General features: G+C 41.6%; 1 protein-coding gene and 2 non-coding genes across 4 annotated transcripts; all 3 read right to left on the bottom strand.

Moving 5' to 3' along the window:
- Positions 1-951: 951 nt before the first annotated feature.
- Positions 952-17,921, bottom strand: PABIR2 (PABIR family member 2). Of its 2 annotated transcripts, none has more exons than XM_032773153.2 (10): positions 17,535-17,921; positions 14,638-14,716; positions 12,602-12,658; positions 12,128-12,171; positions 11,993-12,047; positions 11,682-11,783; positions 10,238-10,326; positions 9,428-9,492; positions 4,486-4,582; positions 952-3,268 (listed from the first exon to the last, which is right to left on the bottom strand). In XM_032773153.2, the coding sequence occupies exons 1-10, from the start codon at positions 17,714-17,716 to the stop codon at positions 3,118-3,120; spliced, it is 921 nt and encodes a 306-aa protein (XP_032629044.2). In that variant the 5' UTR covers positions 17,717-17,921; the 3' UTR covers positions 952-3,117. The 2 variants fall into 2 exon arrangements, with proteins under 2 accessions (XP_032629044.2, XP_074924992.1); XM_075068891.1 differs by lacking the exon at positions 17,535-17,921 and adding an exon at positions 15,926-15,933.
- LOC116820611 (small nucleolar RNA U109) lies at positions 3,353-3,499 on the bottom strand. The gene has a single exon (XR_004372671.1). It is a non-coding gene; the product is annotated as a small nucleolar RNA U109 (small nucleolar RNA).
- LOC116820612 (small nucleolar RNA U109) lies at positions 6,245-6,375 on the bottom strand. Its single transcript, XR_004372672.1, has one exon. It is a non-coding gene; the product is annotated as a small nucleolar RNA U109 (small nucleolar RNA).
- Positions 17,922-21,272: the final 3,351 nt, after the last annotated feature.

Below are 21,272 nucleotides of genomic sequence, written 5' to 3'. Positions count from 1 at the left end.
ATCTTACATACAAATACTGTAGGAAAGCTTGTTTAAACATACAGAATGCAGACAGGAAAAGACATTTAAGCACAGGCTTTTGTTGTTGATCCTACATTTAAAATTCAGCATTAGCATGAGAAAAAGCGAGGTACAGACACGTCACCAAATCAGAAAAGAGATAACAGAATAAAGATGATCCACTTCTTAGAGTAGGGCTTAGTCTACTTGATAGTTCTTAGGGCAGAGTGGCCTTATGGTCTGTATAACTATATATTCTGAGACAGAATATCCAGAAGGCTGCTTTATCAGATCTATACTGACGTCTGCAGGTATTCTGACTAGTGGACTTTCTTTCACTAACTATAGCTAACCCCTGCCAATTCTAAGTAGTATAGATGATAATACAGAAAATAAAGTACTCAACATATGTAGTACACTCTGTTTGTTTTCCTTACACCCTTTGGCTATCTATAGCTGGGGCTGGGTTAACAATTTGGGGTATCTTTTCCTTAACAGCTTTAGAGTACAAATGATTCAAACTTGGTTCATAAATGGATGTGTATATGCTAGTCGCTCATATGCAGTTTATTCTGAAGTGTATTTCAAAGAAAGATTGACATGTCTAGTTCTAAAAGGAAGTGGTTTTACATACAGCTAGTTGTGTGAAATAAATTTGAGTGAGACGAGGTCTGTCAGGACCACAAGATGACATGCATCATCAAACAAGTGGACAGTATCTTAACGCAGTTTTAGTGAACAGTAGAGACCTCCAAAGAGTGGAGAAGAGTCAGACCATTTAAAAAAAAAAAAAGGTAACAAAATTGAATAGTTGTGCATTTGTTTTATGAAGATTACATTCTACAGAGGCCAGTCCCCACTACTAACAAAAACAGACATCTTGAATACACACTTGTACAGAGAGATTCGTTAGCCCCCCCATCCCCCAAGCAATAGCTGTGTTCTCAGCTATAAGAAAGCATGCAGAAGCTTTATTGTTTTGCTACCCCTTGTGCAGATTTCTAAGTCAGTCACAGGACCGATAAAACACATGTTATAATGAAACTGGGGCAATGATAAGTTGTACTTTCACAGACTATTGATAAATACTTTGCAAGGCTGTTTTGACATTTTGCAAAGTATTAACATGGATAAAAATTAAGTTAAAGCCAAAATGCAAGAAATAGCACTGTGCATATACAAATATTAACATTGAATACTGTAGAGCTCATTTAAAAATGGCACCACTGGACAATATTTTACAATATGCACATTTATTTGAGGCAGGGAAACTAATGCTCCACAGGTGAAGTGATAATACAGATAAGTGCCTCTATTGGCCATTTATGGTACTTAGTACAATTTAAAACAAACACTTGAAAAATAAAATGCTATGTAGGACAGGTCTATTGGAAACTAAACCTCTTTAGAGTGGAAAAAATATGGTGCTCCCGCCCCATTCTTAGCCAGACAGTATTGCCAGAGACTGTGCTCATCTTTAAAGCACACTTACTTTAAATTCAGTGCTATTTTCTTTCAGAAATCCAAAGCTGTACTTTTAGATAACAAAAGCATTTGTGTTACCTTACAAACATTCAAAACTGGAAGCTTATGATTCTGGCAGACAATGTTGCATATTAAATAGAAACCAACCAGCAATTACTGAACATAAAAAACCTTATTCAATCATAAAAAAATACTATAATTCATCACCACAGACTTTTTTACATAGTTTATAAATAATAAATAACAGTAGATTACAAATGGGTTTATTTTAGCCCAGTTAGGTGGTCTTAAAAAGTATACTATTGTATTACCTCAGACTGACCAAGGTACTGTATCGAGACTACTACTCAAATATAACTCCTTAAATGGTATGCAGAGCTAGTATCCAATCCAACCTTAAAGCCTTTCCCTAGAAATTAAAGTTAATTTAGTGGCCTGCCTTCTGTAAGGCAGACAAAGGCATAAAGCTATACAGGAGCTGTGACGGGAACATACACTGCTATCTTACAAAATACTTGGGACTCTCCCTAGCACCTCCCAATGGAAGAAAAACCTTGAAAAACAGCAAGCACTAAGAGAAAGCAGTGCTGAAGACAGCATCTGGTAAGCACTCTACAAACTAAGTCTGTTGCTCACCCACCAGTTTTACATTCTTTAATTTTAACAATGTCCCCTAAGGCACAAAAATACCTATGGCCTCAATGCCACAGGAGACACTGATGATGCCATGCACATTCTTCTTTCCTCAGTAGTTTAAGTAACTAAGTTACTTGCACCATGCATTTTAGATCAAGGCAGGGATTGTTTCTCCTTGGCCAAATATTTGAGTATTTACCATCTTCCACAGAATCTCCTGGATGAAGGGTGTGGGAAGAGAACTATGCAGTTATGTTAACCATGTTTCATACAGGTTATTTGTATTTCCCCTATTGATAAATATGCTAGTCACCCTAGAAGTGTCTGTGTTTTGTTTTAAATACAACCAACTTCCAGAACCATAGTGTTCAACTGCAATGAAGCAATTACCAGTAGCACGAGAGACAGCCAAGCATTTCTTCCCTTTCTGCGGGAGAAATGGCTGGGGATAGCTGCAACTATAGAGTGGGAAGAATAATTTTACTTTGAGTTAGTGGGAGAAATTAGATATTTACCCCAACCAGAAATTGTTTATGAAATAAATCTAGAGAAATCTAATTTACTACTAAAAAGTATGTCAAAGGTAAATGAGTATTTCCAAACGTCTCTGTAACCACCATGTGTTTCTCCAGACAAAGTGACCATGACAATAACAGTACACAGTATTTTCCTAGAAACAATAACACTAATATTGTAAAAAGATGCCTATTCCAGAATCAAAAGGTTTTTTCTTTAAAACAAAGAAGAAGAGTTAGTATAAACTGAAGACATCTTGTTTGTAAAATAATCAAAACCAGACATTAATAAGGTCTAAAGTGTCCATTAAGGCTAAATCAAAACCATTGGGAAGAGTTGTCAAGAAATAAGATTACATTAATTTTCCATTAGTATTTTAATCCTCATGTTAAAGATTAAAGGATCGGAGTTCTTCATTTCTCTGTAGAAATGTACAGCAAGGAAACAGCACAGCCAAACACTGAGTCAGAACAGATTAAGTCACTTAGGTGAGAGATCATCCATCAAAATGAAAGAAGAGCATGAGTTTGAGCATGTTACTGGAGATTCTGTGGTAATGCTACCTTTAGCCAGTGAATCAGAGGAAGAACCAATACTGCTGCTACTCCTATCGAGAATATCTGAAGACAAACTGGAGACAAAGGAAAATGGTTACTTAAGAACACGTGAACTATGGATTGGCATACCAAGTTAATGCACTTTAAATAAAAAAAATATATGTAGGAGAGACATACTACCACTCAGCCTTTACTGCAAGACTGGCAGCCCTGAAGACTTCTTATTTTCCTCTAGCATGTTATGGATACATTCATGCTCCTTAAGGGAAAGAGGAGCAGAATTTTTTTTTTTTTTAAACATGCATTATAAATTGACACCAAAACTTCAACCAGCTGTAGAATAGAAAAAAGTCAATTAATAGAAGTAGCACCTTTAACAATTACAAGGGAAATAAATTAATTTTTCTAATGAAGATTCCAGTAATGCAGCTATTTTGATGCTACTGATTAGCCAGTTTGCTCTCCAATACATCATTCAAAGTGGGATCTTGCAAAATAGTTTTTCCTCCTTAAGAAAATTCTCCCACACTTGGATTTTAAAGGCTATCATGATTCCAGATTACTTGCAAACCAGCACTTCGTAACTGTTGAAAAATGCCACAGTTCTCACTAATTCTAGGTGGCTTTCCAATTCTACAAAACTTGGGAGGGAAGAAGTTTGTTATTTTAGAACCACTTAAATTATTTGATGTCTCCTTGGAAAGAGACAAGACTCAAGCGAGACAAGTCACCTTCCTGTTTCTATGAAGCAGACATTAGACAGAGATACATCAATATAATTTTAACAGTGGAATATCATAATAAGAATTTGGCTTCATGTCAACTACTGGCCTCTGGGAATGCCCAGATGTGTGGTACTATACTTCCACAAATACTCTGCTCACTACACCATTCTGGAACAGCAGGACACCTAGCAGGTGATGCAGACAGCAAATTATAGTCAATGTTGAGTGATTTCTGCTTTGAGGGAAAGTAAGGACACCACAGAACAATAATTTAATTTACTATGAAGCATCTGGCATGTGAGCATCAAGGATTCCCTGCCTATTCCAGGTATCAAAAATGGTTCTTGTGAGATGTTACTACAAAGAGTGAAGCACTTATGGGCAGCTTGTCAAATCAGCCAAACAGCAAGCAAGAAAACACTAATTCCAGACAGTTGGGGAACAGTTTCTGCAGTCTGTAATGCAAATTTAGCACAAGTTAAAATTCCTCTGAAAAACCAAGGTGCTGAGGATTTCTAAATGACCTCTGCTTTGGCGTTTCAGTGTTTTATAATACAATATTTTACCATGAACTGAAATCTGTCAGATGTGTAACATCAGGAGAAAGCATGTTGGTAGTTCCTTGGAAAAGTCTCTTTGGCTGGCTTTCAGTTTCCATTTCACCTGAGAAAAGTAATTAACAGTCAAACTTGTTTGGTTCTGTGAAATGTCTTCAGCAGAGTAACTTCAAAGTTCTTTCTATCCAAGACTATTTTGGGTGTCCCATATAGTACGTAATTACATGCATAACATCTTGCACTGTGATCTTGTCAGATCTCCAATTCAACCAGGTTAGAGCTTGGTAAGAGCCCTAACACTCCTAAAGCTACAGGAAATGATTTGATTATTCAGTCCAACCTTTGAGTCTGTACTGAACTAATGCTTCAACATTGTTTAAGGGACACAGTGCTGCACTGAAAGTGCAGCAGAACAAAGGTTCTGGTCCCTTTAAGATCTCACAGCACTTTTCATAAGAGTTGGGATCTAGAACCAGTGTCTTGCTAAATTCAAACTCTGATTTCATCCTGCCTTTATCAACTCCTTTTACAATTTCATTTGTATACTATATTCTTCATTCCCTGCCCTGAAGTAATGTGTAGTGTTGCGCTGTGCTATTAAATAGGTGCTGGGTTCCAACCCAGAAGTGAGCACTCTGCAGTTTGTTGAAATGTTTAATAGCAATTTGCCTCTTGTGCAGTGTCTCATACTCAATATTTTAGAAGGTTATTTGTCAGAGATGTTAAGCTTAAATTTTTCTATATTTAGAATTATATAGCTTGTATATGCTTTAAAACATATATTGTCAAATATAAGTGATTTAAAAAGGACTCATTTTTACAGCCAGCTGTATAACTTGTTTAAAACTGGGCTGCTGTACGGACTAGTTTCCTGCCTTAGTAAATGGAAATAAATGAACTTGGAGCTTCCGGCTATCCGCATATCGGTCTCTTAAATTAAATATTTAAGAGCAGGCTATCGCTCCCATTTTATTCACTAAAAAAAAAAAAAAAAAAAAAAAATCTATTGTCACAATATCAGTAACTTTGAGAACTTTAAACAGCATGTGTCCATTTTGGACCCAAGAATGCCCTCCTAGATATTAAGACCAATATTGACAAGCATGAAAGCACACACACAAAGCCTAACACAAAAAAACATTTGGCACAACACCTGATCACTTCTCCTTCCTTACTGCGAGACAGATTACATCCTCATCCTCATGTAAACCCGTTGACTTTTTTGGAATTGCAAGTGTAAAACGCAGAATTGGGTCCCGTATCTTTAGTATATTATACGAGTGGTGGGCAACCTGCAGCCCATGAGGGTAATCTGCTGGCAGGTCGTCAGACCATTCATTTACATTTGCACGGCCGCCTGCAGCTCCCAGTGGCTGCGGTTTGCCATTCCCAGATGATGAGAGCTGCAGGAAGTGGCATGGGTGCAAATGTAAATGAACGGTCTGATGGCCCGCTAGTGAATTACTCTGACGGGCCACAGGTTGCCCACCACTGCCTCATACTGTGGGATGATACCCAGTTCATTTATCAGTTTCTTATATAAAGTTCAGTTATCTGATACTTTAGTTTTTTCAGATTATTTTTTATTGCCAGGTTCATGAGATTTTTCAGATGTAGTTTAATTCACTGTCTACCAGCAAAAGTATATTTGAAATTTGGGGACTACTTTTTCAGCTTCCACTTAACTTATGGCAGTTCTAGTGCCAGCTTGGGGAACTAATTGAAAGGCTTCACATTAAAAACATACTATAAATGAACTTTGTGTACATAACGTAGGAGAAATACACTACCACTCAGCCTTTACTCCAAGACTGGCAGCCCTGAAAACTCATTTTCTGTAGCATGCAAGGAATATGTTCATTCTCCTTTGATGAAATAATGATGGCTTCCATCATGCAGATTGAAGCTAAAGAACACAGATGTAAAATACTGGGGATCCTCACACAAACTGAGAAGAAAAAGGTCAGACAACTCTTTCAAGAAATGTGAAATTCTACAGGAAGGCTGCATAGTAACATGTATCATTTTTACCACTAGAAGATATTTTAACAGCTAGCATTTCACTGTTTTACAATATAACACTTTGATATGCCGAGTCTTTCCTATTAGGGATTGTTTCAGTTTATGGTAACATGTACAGTCATAGCCATGTAATAAATGCAGATTAAGAACCACTAAGCAATTTAAGAGTTTAAAGAAACAAGAATTATGTATTTCAGGAGGATAACGAAATTAGATGTATTTAGAGCGACATTTATGATTAAGGACTATTCATAATTAAAGCTAAGATTCTGTCATGGGTATTTTTAGTAAAAGTAAGAGACAGGTCACAGCTTCTGTGAGGTTTTTGGCCATGACCTGTCCTTGATTTTTACTAAAATATCCATGACAAAATGGGGATCTGCATCTGCAGGTCCCCACGCTGCCTAAAGTGAGGCAGTTGGGCAGTGGCTAGGGTCCCCCACAGCGGCTGCTAGAGGCCACAGGGGTACCCAACAGCTCCCTGCCCTTGTAGGGGACCTTGCACTTCCCAACTACCACATGCTTAAGACACAGAGCTCGCTGAAAGTCCATGGATTCTGACTTCCATGATCAAATCATAGTCTTATTCATAATTAAAACGGATTTGTGTTTCCAGCAGAAGAGCAAACTCACATTTCCAAAAAGCACCAGAGCGGAGTGGGGAATGGGAAAGCAGGCTCCTGTTTGGACTTTACTTGTACTGTGCTTTTGCTTTAAGTGGTCCACTCTAAAGTAAAGTACTTTGGCTTCTTACATTGTGAGTTTCACTATGGGTACTAAAAGCTGCTTCACATTCCCCCCTCAAAAACTAGATAAGTGGCATCTGCAGCAAAGGTAGGATTTTTTTGTTTGTTTTTTTTTAAATAAAATTTGAAATAAATTGGACCTGATTTGACAGATTGCCCTACTTCTAATTTATTTTGTCGCTTTTTTTTTAAAAAAGCAAACGATCAGCGTCACAATTTCATAAATACACACTGGGGAGAATAAAAGGGGATGTCACTGGTATGGTTGAGTAAGGAAAGATCAACAGAAATGGATGGGAGTAGGTGGAGAAGTACTTGCCACATAAGCATTGATAAATTAGTTCTCTTAATCCCTCAGTTTAATGCAGTGTCCATTAATAGTAGTATGGAAAATTTTTCTAGGTTTTACTTCAAACACCATCACACCATCATATTTCTAGTTAAGAAATATAGATTTTCAAAGGGAAAAACATTCATGTACTCTGCTACTTCCATCCCTCTAATTCTAAAAATAATCATCAGTTGAACTTTCGTAATATAGAACAAACATTGGATATAAAATTTCAAAGATATTCAACAAACATATAAAAAGGAATACTTCTATAATTAGAATAAACTTTTGAAATGTACCACTATACAATGCATTTCCTTCAGAACATCATTTATGGAAGCCAGATAGATTTCTAGTATAACAAAGATGGTTAAAATACAGAGGAAGCCACAGAATATAGGCCGGACACCAATTTTAATAACTATTTAAATCATCAAGCCAGAAATCTTGATTTAAAAAATTATTATGTTTTGCATTTGTACTTATTTTCTTAAGGACAGGCTGATTCTCATTAGTTGGTATCCACTGAACCATGGGGATATGCAACTAAATATAACTTTATATTAAATTTGGTGTTTCTTTTTGCTAAGCAGAAGGCATACTTTATATTTAAGCAATTATGTAGCTGAAAAAAATTCATTCATTCAGGTTACATTTTATGCTAAAATGCATAATTCATAAATTTCTATTTACTAGATTAACTCTTTACTTGTGGTTTGTTTAGCAGTTTAATCTTTACTTGTGGTTTGTGTCAAGATCTATTTGGCTAGAAATTCAAATTTTATTAAATGCATAAAACCAGTATTTTTTTTAAAATGACTACCTTAAAATGTTGGCTATATAAGAGAAAATCAAAAAACATGGTTTTGTATTTAACAGTAACTGATTTATTAAAACAAATTAAGTTATCTGTAGTTAGTGAATTGAATTGATGGGTTGGTTGGTTCTGGTCATCATGTCCTTCAAGATTTCAGAACCAGTAGACCTTATGCTCTCTCTCATACTTTTTGTTCATAGAGTGGAAGAGAAAAAACAAGCTTTCCTGCTTTTTCAACTCCCAGCTAGTTTCTTAACTTCGAATGAAGTAGTAACTGAACTGGATGAATAAGCGGAAAATAAAATATTCTCTTTATACTCTCAGAAGAGCCAGTCCAAACCTAGCTTAAATACTTAGACGCTGGCTCCAGATGCTTAATCTGACTTCTACCAGTTTGTGGTATAATGGTCTTCAAAACATGGCAGCAAACATGCACTGCTTAATAACTTCCATGTTTAGTTTAAATGTTAGAGCATAAAGTAGCCTAGTAAAACATAGGATTGTCTATTTCAACTTTAATTTTAAATAGGTTTATTTTTAGACATAAGCCTGTATTTAAATTGTTTTTTAAAATGTTTTGATCCACCCTACCAGAGAATCTAAAAAAGCCTCCCAGAAGGTGAAGCATATTTATCTTAGAATTAGTCTTAATTTACAGCTTCCTGCAGCTAAAAATGATTGCCCATCTAGCATAGATTTTGATTTACATCTGATTTTTAGCAAGTCAGTCTTTCCCGTCTCCAGCCCATTTTTACTAATAGTCAAAGGTGAAAAACATTCCAAGTTTTAAATAGTAGATACAAGTGACTAGTCAGATTTATAAATTAATTTATAGTACTTTAGGCAAGCCCTTTTGTTTTATTTTACAGCTGGAAGTCTGGATTGGTAAATACTAATACATCATGGAGGAGCGTGCACGATATTTTGAGGAAAGGCTACTGCTTAGCTTAGACTTCCTGTCTTTAAATCCTAATGCTATCTAGTGACCACAATTCACAACCACATCTCTAAAATATCAGAAGTATTTAAACATACCTTTCCTTTTAATGGGACCAAGAACACTGGGCCTGATACAGTTGATTGGACTCTGACTCCTCCTGCTAAAAGAGCCAAGACTGGTATCAATAAATTCTAAAAAATTTAAGCTTGAACGAAATGTTTTATATACTAAACCAATATACAATCACATTTTAAAAACTGAATTCCTGTTTTAAAACAGTTCAAACACTTAGACAATTAAGAGTCTGATACTGTAGTTTAACAGAAAAGTTAGCTTTTGAAAGGTGTTGTGTCTCCTTAGAGAAGTATATTTACCATACGATCTTTGGTAGGTCATTTAATTTCTCTTTATTTATGGAAAGTCAGCCTCATTTTATTAATTTGTAAGTCAGATATAACACTGCTTGTAAACATCTGGGGAGTTTAAAAAGTCTGTCTGGTAAGCACTCTGAGATTCTCTATGAAGGACCCAGTCTAATCTAAATTTGAAGAGAATTCAAAGAACACTAGCAATTCAACTTCCTCTTGCAAAGTTTAACATTCAAAGATTTTTGGGTGTGTGGGGCAATGGTGGAGTCTCTAATTTCAACATCAGGGCAGTTTAAAAAAAAGCAGCTCTAAAGATGACCTGTTGACAAAATATTGAAAGGAAACTACAGCCACCTTTTAAAGCAGGACAAAACTAGAACCATCCAGAAGTCACTTTATTAATGGATTCCAGTTGAAATTACAAATAAAAATTGCTTCAAACCAATTTCCAGACCTGAATGTTAACATTGAACTGTCTTAAACTGCCAGACTACTATTGAAACTAGGTACGTGTTACTTTGAGACAATTTGACTTACTTTGAGAATCGCCTTGTCGGACTAGGAATAGGACTTGGAGGCAATCCATTACTACTCACAAACATTTGTAAGGATGGTGAAAAACATTGCTGGGAAAAGAATTATACAGTAAAATACTTCCGCAACTTCCTTTTAAATAATAAATACTTTTTCCCACCCCAACCAAAACCCCTAGTGAAAGTAACAAGGCCAACAATACAATAACCTAGTGGAAGCTTGATTAGGAAATTAAAACCAAATCTAAGAGGTCTGTAAAACTGAATTTATAAAATATTCTAAAAACATCACTTCATTCAAATTAACAGTCAAAATGCTTGAAAATAAAAACTCTGAAATCAAAAGTTAAGATATAGAATGAACCATGTTATCCAAATAGGATTTGATCCCTGTTCTGCCCTTACTTCTAAACGCATCAGTACACAGGACTATATTAATCTTTATACCACTCTTCTCAAAAAACCACCCATGCTTATTTAAAATACTCCATATATTTGTCTCCTGTTGAAAAAACTGTAATATGGATTTGGCAACAGTGTCTGACTCTTCACATCCATTCTGTGCTCCTGCAGCTGAACTCAGCTCAAGGAGCTGCATGCATACTGATGTCTGTGAAACTCAGTCAAGTCTGCCGTGAGACAGTTGTAATCCTCCCAGTACAAACACTACTATCCAGACAAACAGCCAGCATCTTACCAGCATACACCAGCACTGCTTAGAGCTGGTTTCCCTGACAGTGATAAAAATACTGTGGCTGTTCTGCACTGGCAATAGTGAGTGCTAACATTGGTTGAGCTTCCATGATACAGTAACCATGGAAGAATGTGATAACTTCAGTAAAGACAAGGCCAAGAAGTAAACATGGTTGCCGATTTCCACTTCAATCCCTATCGGATTCTCACTGGAGGGAAAAAAAGTGGTGCTAGGGGGAGGGTCTTTGTCTCCACTCCACCCTTGCTGAGTCTGCAATCAAGAGCTCCAGGAGCAACGCAGACTAAAAGGAAAGATCTGTAAACTGGGGTCTTGGACTCCTCCCTCTCTCTCCTCCACACACATACAGCTTATATTCAAATCTTGCTGCTTCCTCCACGGTATTTCTAAGATCCATCTTTTTCTTTCCGTTTAGACAACTTAAGATCTCACCCAGGCCTTCAACTTGATTACCACAGCCACTTCCCTAGCATCTTCCCTCCCCAAAGCACAAAAAATGCAGCTGCTGAAGTCACTCAGCATAGTGAAGGAACCAGGAAGTCAGCAGGTCAGATTCTGCAGGCTTAGATAGTAAGTTTTAGATATTGAGAAAAGTCCACAGTAGTTAGATTTAACAATGGCAATAGACTTTTTTCTTTAAAATCTGTAAATTAGTTCGAGGAGTTTAAGATGAACTGCAAAGGATTTTTTTAAATCTGAAATGTGTGTGTTTTCTTTCTTGTTTTGTTTATCCTACCTTCCCTATTCCTCGAGTGGGTGAAGGTGCTGGGGAAACTGGGATGAAGTCTATTCTCTTTGGAGAGGAAGATTTCTCGGACTTGTCCAAGTCATTGTCACTCTGTAAATAGAAAAATGTCATCCTTAAACTGACATAGTACATTGCCTTACAACCTGAGCCACAACATTTCAATGGCCAAATCAGTGGAGCAACTAGAACACCAAACTTATGTTTTCTAAAATTATTTCTCAAGTTATTTCCACTTTTTCCTTAAATCCAATGGTTAAGCGTAGAAGAATTAAAAATTTAAATATCTGTAAAGAGATTACCAGACTCAAGCTTTCCTCCCATGACTGGCTTATCTGCATTGCTGTTTGCACTTCCCTAAAACACAAAAAATCCCATCAGTGGCTACAAAGATGACAAGTCTGGCTACTTTCTTATTTTGTTTCAGTCACACTCACCTTTCATGTGCTGTTTCTCTGTTCATTAAATCCACTCCTTCCTCCTGCAGGAGATAAGCACTATAAGCTTTCACAATATTTAATTCATCATGGTACTCAAAGCTGAATGAACTCTTCCTAGGTCAGTCATCTGCCTTTAGAATTTAAACCAGCAGGAGTAACACTCCAGAAGGAAAGGCCTGTCATACATCCAACTCACCACTTCTCCCTGTTCATCCCAGAGCCCCATATCTAGATCATAACAATAGCTTTATAAGTGCTGAAGCACTTCAATATGAAGAAGCAACAAGCCCTGTGAGGACACCAAGCCAGACTGTACGTGACACTGGAGGTTAGAGGATGAAACAGAGCTAAATTGATCTAATGGAGAAGAAACGCCAGCAGTGTCATTTCCATATCAAATACTGCATGAAGAGAAGGAAAATTAAATGTTTTGATGAAATATCACATCTGAAATAGAATAATGCAATTTACCCTTCTGATTTGATGAAGTCTGCTGCTAGGAATTCGAACTGGAGATGATGACAGCAACTAGAAAAAAGTAAACATCCACTTCTCAATCATAAATCAGTAGTCTGCATACAGATTATTCTCAGTCACCTATGTTCTCTTTAAATTAGAATTAAGATAGCCAAGTGTCAATAAGCGCTCAGAACTCAGACCACATAGTAGTAAAACGATAGTTGACCTTAGTATAGCTAATGCTCTCTTCTTACCAAGTTCATTCGGTTAATCAATAGGTGGCACAGTTTTCAGCACCGTAGGATGCCACTGGCTACTGCCCTCAAATGTAGCAGCAATAATATAAATGGTGAAGAAAGGTGGGGTACTGTCATAAGGACGTGAGCATAAGTTAGAACAGTGGTTCTCAACCAGGGTACACCTATACCTGGGGGTACACAAATGTCTTTCAGCGGGTACATCAACTCATCTAGGTATTTGCCTAGTTTTACAACAGACTACATAAAAAGCACTAGCCAAGTCAGTACAAGCTAAAAAGTTTCATACATACAATGACATTTATACGGCACTATGGATTATACACTGAAATATAAGAACAATATTTATCTTCCAATTGATTTATTCTGTAATATGGCAAAAATGAGAAAGTAAGCGATTCCAGTAATAGCGTGTTGTGACATTTATATTTTTACATCTGATTTTGTAAGCAAGTAGTTTGAGTATGCAAGACAAACTTGGGGGTACGCAAGACCAATCAGACTTCTGAAAAGGGTACAGTAGTCTGAAAAAGTTGAGAGCTACTGAGTTAGAACATTACAAAATTAACTATGTACTTAAGAACACTGGAAAGATTTTGTTCACAAGCCTTAAACCCAGTAATTTATCTCAGATAATCTAGAGATGAAGTCAAATCAAATGGTATCACATAAATTTTCAGAAGTGCCAGTGGGAAAAGTTGTAGGGAATTTAAATACTGGAAATAGCACTTTGTAGCAAACTTAGGCCCTTTGAGGCAAAGCCTGTCTTGTAGCTAGGTCTGTACAGCACACAGAGCTAATTGAGAGCTTTGGGTATTACTATGACTACTAACAATATTAGGCATAGGGCAGACAATGAAGTGACAGCTCCATAACAAAAAGCTTAGAACCGGAATTCTGTCACTCTTTTGCTAGGCTGAATGTAAGACAGAGGCCATTGGTATTTTATAGATTTTCAGGACCTTTTGAGTCCCATAACCTCTCTAAAGAACCAAGACCTAATCTTTACTTCCAAGGCTTTGGAGTGGAGCAGCTCTGGAGCAGTGGAGCTGCAGGTTTTTGCCTGGAGCGGAGCCAGAGCACAGCTCCAAAGCCCTGTTTACTTCCTATAAAAACAGGAAGAAGAAAATGATTTTAGCAGGAAAAAAAAAAAAAGTATTGCTATTTCCCGTGATTTGTCCAAGTTAACAACTGATTGGGAAACATGTAAGAGTGACCTACAAACATCTTTGAAAAGTGAAATAATTACAGGATTGTATGCTGAAAGCCCTAAACAGTAATGAGTAGAATAATGTTCAGCATATGAATTACTTTAAAATTACCTTCTCTTAATCTGATCCTGTGAAGCCAGTTGTCCACCTCTAGCTCTAGTCATCCTACCAGAGAGTCAAGTAAATGGAAGGTTTTTGGGGATTGTTTTTTAGACACAGTTCAACTGTGCAAGGTTATTTTAAAATGAGACTGCAATTACTCTTTCCCACAAGCAAATTCAATGCACTGAGCTTTGAAACCAGAAGAGATGCTGGGTTCCACTCTTATGGTATCCCAACTACAGGGCAATTTTAACCAAAACAAGACAACAGGGTATCAATCAGTAATATGCTTTGTGAGGTATTCTGCTTACATCTAGAAAATTTCTTGATTGTTCAGAGGAAATATGCATTAAAAGAAATCCATTTTCCAGCCAGGAGGTCCGTAAGAATATTTCAGTACAGCTTTAAGTTTAAGCCTTCTGTTTCCCCACACTCAATTACACATTGAGGTGTGAACACTGTGTTTAAGGTTACTTACCATACTGTGACGGTTCATAACCGTTGTACTGTTCCTGCGGGTTCGCAACACATAAGGCTGAAAAACCTGCGAATTATCACTGAAAGAGATTACAATAGTTACTTTAACTTAAGGCACACATCAGTGATACAGTCTTTTTGTATTAGATTTTTCAAGGATACTGACATGTTCCCATTCTATTTGGAGTATTACTTCAAAAACTAAAGAAGGTAAGGGCATGGGGATACTAGCATGTCATCTTTGAAGAGCTAGACTCAAATTTCTCTGTAGCTGAGTGAAATTACTGGTCTCATTCTACTTTTCAGTATCTGAAATGCTAGTGTCTTTTGATAAACTGCTCAGGGGCCTTTTGTAGACAGCCATCTTCCTTAAGTCTAAAAATTTTTTTTTGGAAAAACCAGCTACAGATATGATCTTCAGAAAAGGTCTGGTTACACACTTGTAATTAGGGTGCAGTATTCATCAGACCAGTCCCCAGGACTGAAATTAGCAAGCAGATGCTAGGCTGGGGCCTACACTCTTGCTTCTCCCAACTAGGGTTTATACCATTAACACAATTCTAGCATTGCAATGAACCACAAATGGTTTGAAGAAGTGACAGTTAAACTGAGCCTAACCTACATGGAGAACCTGGGGAATTATATGGAATTAGTTGTCCATAAGAAGCAACAAAAAGTGAAGAAACTACTGACAGTACAGAAGTGAAGAGCCTGTCTTGCTTGCTCATACAAAGGCTTATAGTGCACCCCACAAAAACATCGTATAATTAACCCATTTCAGGGCTAGCCCAATGCATTATGGAACTCCTGATTGCACAGTGCACTGCATCATGGTTGGGAGGAGCCACTTGTGGGCATTCTCCCAGCTGGAGCCTCTACTGAAGTTTGAATAGGGATCAGTTGAATAAGCATCAAGATGAGGAGAGAAGGGCTGATAGATACATTAGATCCATCCGCTCACCTGAGGGGAGGGAAGCAACCATCAAAACCCATAGCTTCCTCTCAAACATGGGGAAGACAAGGCACTGGATGGCAGGAGGATGCCACAGCAGGATCCTCATCTCACCTGAGCCCAGGAATGGGCATACACCAGGCCAAAGTCTCTCAACTCCACCTTATGGACCATAGATGCAAGGGAGGTAGCAGCTACCACACCCACAGGCTTGAAGTGATTTCCATCATATACAGGATTTGGTTCAATGGCTCTCAGCACCACACTCTATAAATTGTTCCACTGCCCTTGCTATAACGGGGGAGGGAGGGGGCAAGGCCCTAGGGCCAGGTCTCACCTCAGCCCGTGGATTGGGGGCAGGGGCAGGTGCAGGTCTCTCACCTCAGCCCAGGAATGGGATAGGATGGGATGGGATGGGATGGGGGCACGGGGGGACAGGCAGGCCCGGGTTTCTCTCACCTCAGCCCAGGGCGGGGCCCAGGACCGGGTCTCTCACCTCAGCCCGGGGATGGGATAGGATGGGATGTGGGGACGGGACACAGGCCCGGGTCTCTCACCTCAGCCCGGGGATGGGATGTGGGGACGGGACACAGGCCCGGGTCTCTCACCTCAGCCCGGGGATGGGATGGAGGGGAGGGAACAGGCCCGGGTCTCTCGTCTCAGCCCGGGAAGGGGATGCGATGGGGGGGGACACAGGCCCGGGTCTCTCGCCTTAGCTCGGGGATGGGATTGGGGGAGGAGGGGCAGGCCCGGGTCTCTCACCTCAGCCCAGGAATGGGATGGGATGGGATGGGATGGGATGGGATGGGGGCACGGGGGGACAGGCAGGCCCGGGTTTCTCTCACCTCAGCCCAGGGCAGGGCCCAGGACCGGGTCTTCTCAACTCAGCTCGGGGATGGGATGGAGGGGAGGGGAGCCAGGCCCGGGTCTCTCACTCAGCCCGGGGATGGGATGTGGGGAGGGACACAGGCTCGGGTCTCTCCGCCTCAGCCGGGGATGGGATGCGATGGGGGGGGACCACAGGCCCGGGTCTCTCGCCTTAGCTCGGGATGGGAATGGGATGGGAGGAGGATGGGGGGACAGGCCCAGGTCTGTCCTCAGCCCGGGAAGGGGATGGATGGAGGGGGGGCCCAGGACCGGGTCTCCGTCGCTTCAGCCCGGGGATGGGATGCGATGGGGGACGGGATCCGATGGGGGACGGGACACAGGCCGGGTCTCTCGCCCAGCCCGGGGATGGGATGGAGAGGGGGGAGGGACACAGGCCCGGTCTCTCGCCTCAGCCGGGGATGGGATGCGATGGGGGGGACACAGGCCCGGGTTCTCGCTTAGCTCCGGGATAGGATTGGGGGGAGGTAGGACGGCCCGGGTCCTCTCACCCTCAGCCGCCGGGGATGGGATAGGATGGATGTGGGGACGGGACACAGGCCCGGGTCTCTCACTCCAGCCCGGGGATGGGATGTGGGGACGGACACAGGCCCGGTCTCTCACCTCAGCCGGGGATGGGATGCGATGGGGGGGACACAGGGCCGGGTCTCTCGCCTTAGCTCGGGATAGGATGGGGGGAGGAGACGGGCCCGGTCTCTCACCTCAGCCCGGGATGGGATAGGATGGGATGTGGGGACGGGACACAGGCCCGGGTCTCTCACCTCAGCCCGGGGTGGGATGCGCTGAGGGGGGGGACCAGGCCCGGTCTCTCGCCTCAGCCCGGGATGGGAATTGGGGACGGGACACAGGCCGGGTCTCTCACCTCACCCGGGGATGGGGATGTGGGGGACGGGACACGGCCCGGGTCTTCTCACTCAGCCAGGGGATGGGTGTGGGGACGGAAACGGCCCGGGTCTCTCACTCCCCCGGGATGAGATGCGATGGGGGGGGAAACAGGCCCGGGTCTTCGCCTTAGCTCGGGGATAGGGATTGGGGGAGGAGGGGCAGGCCGGTCTTCTCACCTCAGCCCGTGGATGAGGGGGCGCTGTTCGATCTCCTCAAGCTCCCCACGTCGCTCGGGGCCGGCGCACTCCCCCGGCAGCTCCAGGTCCAGCTCCATTTTCTCTTGAGCCATCGCGGCGGCTCCGGCTGCTCCGCTCCGCCGCGAGGCCCATTCACTGGGGCGCCCGCAGCGGCTCCTCATCCGCCCCTGCCCCGATCCGGCCCGGCCCGGCCGCCTCCAGGCCCCGCACAGGCCGCTGCAGGCAGAGTCCGGGGGCGCTTGCCGAGCCCGCGAGCGGGGCGGCACACGCAGCGCCCATGCTGGGGAGACGAGAGGGGGCGGCCCATTCCCAGCCGCCGCCTTCCTCGGCTCGCTGCGCGCGGGGCGGCCTTGCCGCCCTGGGAAACAGCGAACGCCGCCTCAAGAGAACACCCAACAGAACGCGCCGCCACTGGAACACTGCGCATGCGCCCAACGCAGCCGACTTGGGGCCGAAAGTGGTGGTGTGTAAATGCGCATGCGCGCTTGTAGCCGCATCATACCAGTACGCATGCGTAGAAGAATCTCTAGGCCAGCTTTGATTTCAAGGAGAAGCCCAGGGGCCTGGAAGGGCGGGTGCGTTGATTGGCTGAACAGGAGGGCGTGTATTTGAAATGACCCAAATAGGCAGTAAGAATGTGATGTTGTGAATGTTGAGCCTGAGTTTTTGAATTTGGATGCATGGAAGTGTGGTCAAGTCCCACTATTACCCATAGTGCCTTGTGGATTTTCTTGGACGTGTTAATTAGGGGTTCTTGCTTGTGCAGTAGTTTACTATATTATCCATTATGGTAAACACTCATAGCAGCTTCCTGTGGTTTGCCGTACTAGACTAGAATGACCATAGCCACTCACCATAATCTGGTGTATCCATGCATCGATAGGTGTTTAAATGATTGCCAAGATGACAGAATCATCAGGGATTTGGGGCACATGGCGCACAATTAGCCCTATCTTCAGGAATTTCATAGATTCAACAGACTAATAGGACTGGAAGGGACTTCGAGAGGTCATTCGAGTCCATCCCCTGCCTCATGGCAGGACCAAATACTGTCTAGACCATCCCTGATAGACATTTATCTAACCTAACTTTAAATATCTCCGAGATGGAGATTCCACAGCCTCCTAGGCAATTTATTCTGTTCCAACCACCCTGACAGGAACTTTTTCCCTAATTCAACTAATCTCTCTTGCTGCAGTTTAAGCCCATTGCTTCTTGTTCTATCATTAGAGGCTAAGGTGAACACGTTTTCTCCCTCCTCCTGATGACACCCTTTTAGATACCCAAAAACTGCTATCATGTCCCTTCTCAGTCTTCTTTTTTCCAAACTAAATAAACACAATTCTTTCAATCTTCCTTCATAGGTCATGTTCTCAAGACCTTTAATCATTCTTGTTGCTCTTCTCTGGACCCTCTCCAATTTCTCCACATCACACAGTTGCCAAAATGTGTACAGTATGATTCCTGTAAGATTTCTCATGTAGTTTTTGGCTGTATGTGATCTTATCCTTTGTTGGCCAAGCAAAGCAAGGTCAAACACTCAGCTTGATTTCATTTCTATCTTTGCCTGCCTGCCCTGTAACATGTTAAGTGAGGAACGTCACAGTATAGTTTACCGGCACCTTTATGAAGATGCTGTCTTTTTCTCCAGAATCTCAGTTTTCGTTTCTTTTTCTGAATCTGCAGAAAGCCTGGAACAATCATTCTGATAGAGTTGCCAACTGACTAATCACACAAACTCAAACACCTTTCCCCTACCCTCTTCCTGTCTCCCAGGCCTCAGCCCGCTCACTCCATCCCCCTGCCCTGTGTTGCATGCTCTCCCACCCCCTCACTTAGGCTTGCCAACCCTCCAGGACTGGCCTGGAGCCCCCAGGAATTAAAGATTAATCTTTAATGGCAGATTATGTCATCTGATGATATCTCCAGGGATACATCCAACCAAAACTGGCAACCCTATTCACTCACTTTCACCAGGCTGGGGCAGGGGGTTGGGGTGCGGGCTCTCGGCTGGGGCCAAGGGGTTCAGAGTATGGGAGGGGGCTCCTGGCTGAGCCTGGGGCAGGGGGTGTGTGGGGTGCAAACTCTGGGAGTGCTCCACGGGCCCCCACAGCTCCCATTGGCCGCAGTTCCCAGATAAGTATCCATAACAATAGCTATATACAAAAAGGAGTATGTGTCATATGAGGATTCATAGATAGATATATAAACAGTTATGTATGACCATAGATACATGGATTAGTGTATATTTATGGTAATAAGCAGATAAATAGCTATAACAATATATAAGATGGTAGGTGAATGTAGATACAGGAGTAGGTATCACAATATATAGAGAAATAAGTTTGGCATAAATAAGTATTTTAGAGGTTTGTACTACTAAACATCATTGTAGTATCTGAGTATTGTCCATATGAAATAGATTATCAATAATGAAGTCCCTAACGGACATAATAGAATCTCTACTTCTTTTTCCTTATCAAATTTTAGGAAGATCTATTTAGGTAGCTGTATTAAGGATAGGTAGGTGGTTGGTGTGAGTGTTATTTTGTTTATGCTGAAAGAGGTTTAACAAACAGAAAAGTTTTAAGCATTTAATAAAAGAATCGGGATTTGTCTAATCTCTGGAAGATAGCTTCACAGCTCAGAATGCTTTGTCTCCAGCTTTTACATGCTTCCACTGTTGTAAACTCTCAACATTTCATTGAGAGTCTCATGCTGATTGATAGTTTTCTTAAAGCTCCAGCTCCTGAAGTGATGTGCTTATGGTTGATTTTTTTTAAAAAGGCGTTTGTTATAAGAACATAAGAACAGCCAAACTGGGTCAGACCAAAAGTCCATCTAGCCCAGTATCCTGTCTTCCGCCAGTGACCAATGCCAGGTGTTTCAGAGGGAATTAAGAGAACAGGTAATCACCAAGTGATCGATCCGCTGTTGCCCATTCCCAGCTTCTGGCAAGCAGAGGCTAGGGACATCATCCCTGCCCATCTTGGCTAAAAGCCATTGATGGACCTATCCTCCATGAATTTATCTAGTTCTTTTTTTGAACCCTGTTATCATCTTGGCATTCACAATATCCTCTGGGAAAGATTGTCTTCATGGTTGTGAAAAAAGCTTGCAAATGTGACCCCTAAACACTAAGAACTCAGAGGCTGATATATATGTATGTAGAATGACAGTAGATAGATGGATAGATAGATGAGTGGGAACATGGCCACGATACTTGGGGTTATCACTTGATTCTTATGAAAAGTGCTCTGGGATGTTTCGTGCCCTTGTCAGGTAAATTCCACAGCTTAATTATATATTGCATTTGTGAGACAGCAGCTTCCAGACCACTGAGTTCCTGCCTCCAGCCCACGGGCTCCCAGCTAACAATCTATGACAAAGCCCCCAAGGATCCAACCTTCAAAAGTTAGAGGTAGGGAGCAGACGCTCACCGGAACTGCATGGGTCAAGCACAGCCCATCAGTAACGGGGCGGAGGAGATGCACACACAGCAGCAGCAGTCCCACACACAGTAGATCACTTGATATGTGTGCCATTCCGTTCATGCCCTCTGAAGCCTCTAGCACTGGCCGCTATCAGAAGACAGGATACTAGACTAGCTGGACCATTGCTCTGACCCACAATGACCATTCCTATCTTCTTAACCACTTTCTCTGGGCGTTGATGTACTGCGCAGGCGCAATTGCAGCTCAGGAGCCTTACTACGGT

Source organism: Chelonoidis abingdonii, chromosome 8 (genome assembly GCF_003597395.2).
Source record: "Chelonoidis abingdonii isolate Lonesome George chromosome 8, CheloAbing_2.0, whole genome shotgun sequence".
Taxonomy (NCBI): Eukaryota; Metazoa; Chordata; order Testudines; family Testudinidae; genus Chelonoidis; species Chelonoidis abingdonii.
Note: the sequence above shows the minus strand (reverse complement) of the source record. Positions and strands in the feature narration are given on the sequence as shown.

Excerpts from the sequence above, each read along its gene's own strand:
- PABIR2 (XM_032773153.2), bottom strand. The coding sequence starts at position 17,716 with ATGAGGAGCCGCTGCGGGCGCCCCAGTGAATGGGCCTCGCGGCGGAGC. Across the intron at positions 12,172-12,601 it reads GACTTCATCAAATCAGAAGG|GAGGAAGGAGTGGATTTAAT; the intron begins GTAAATTGCATT and ends TATCTCCTGCAG. Across the intron at positions 4,583-9,427 it reads TGGTCCCATTAAAAGGAAAG|GTGAAATGGAAACTGAAAGC; the intron begins GTATGTTTAAAT and ends TACTTTTCTCAG.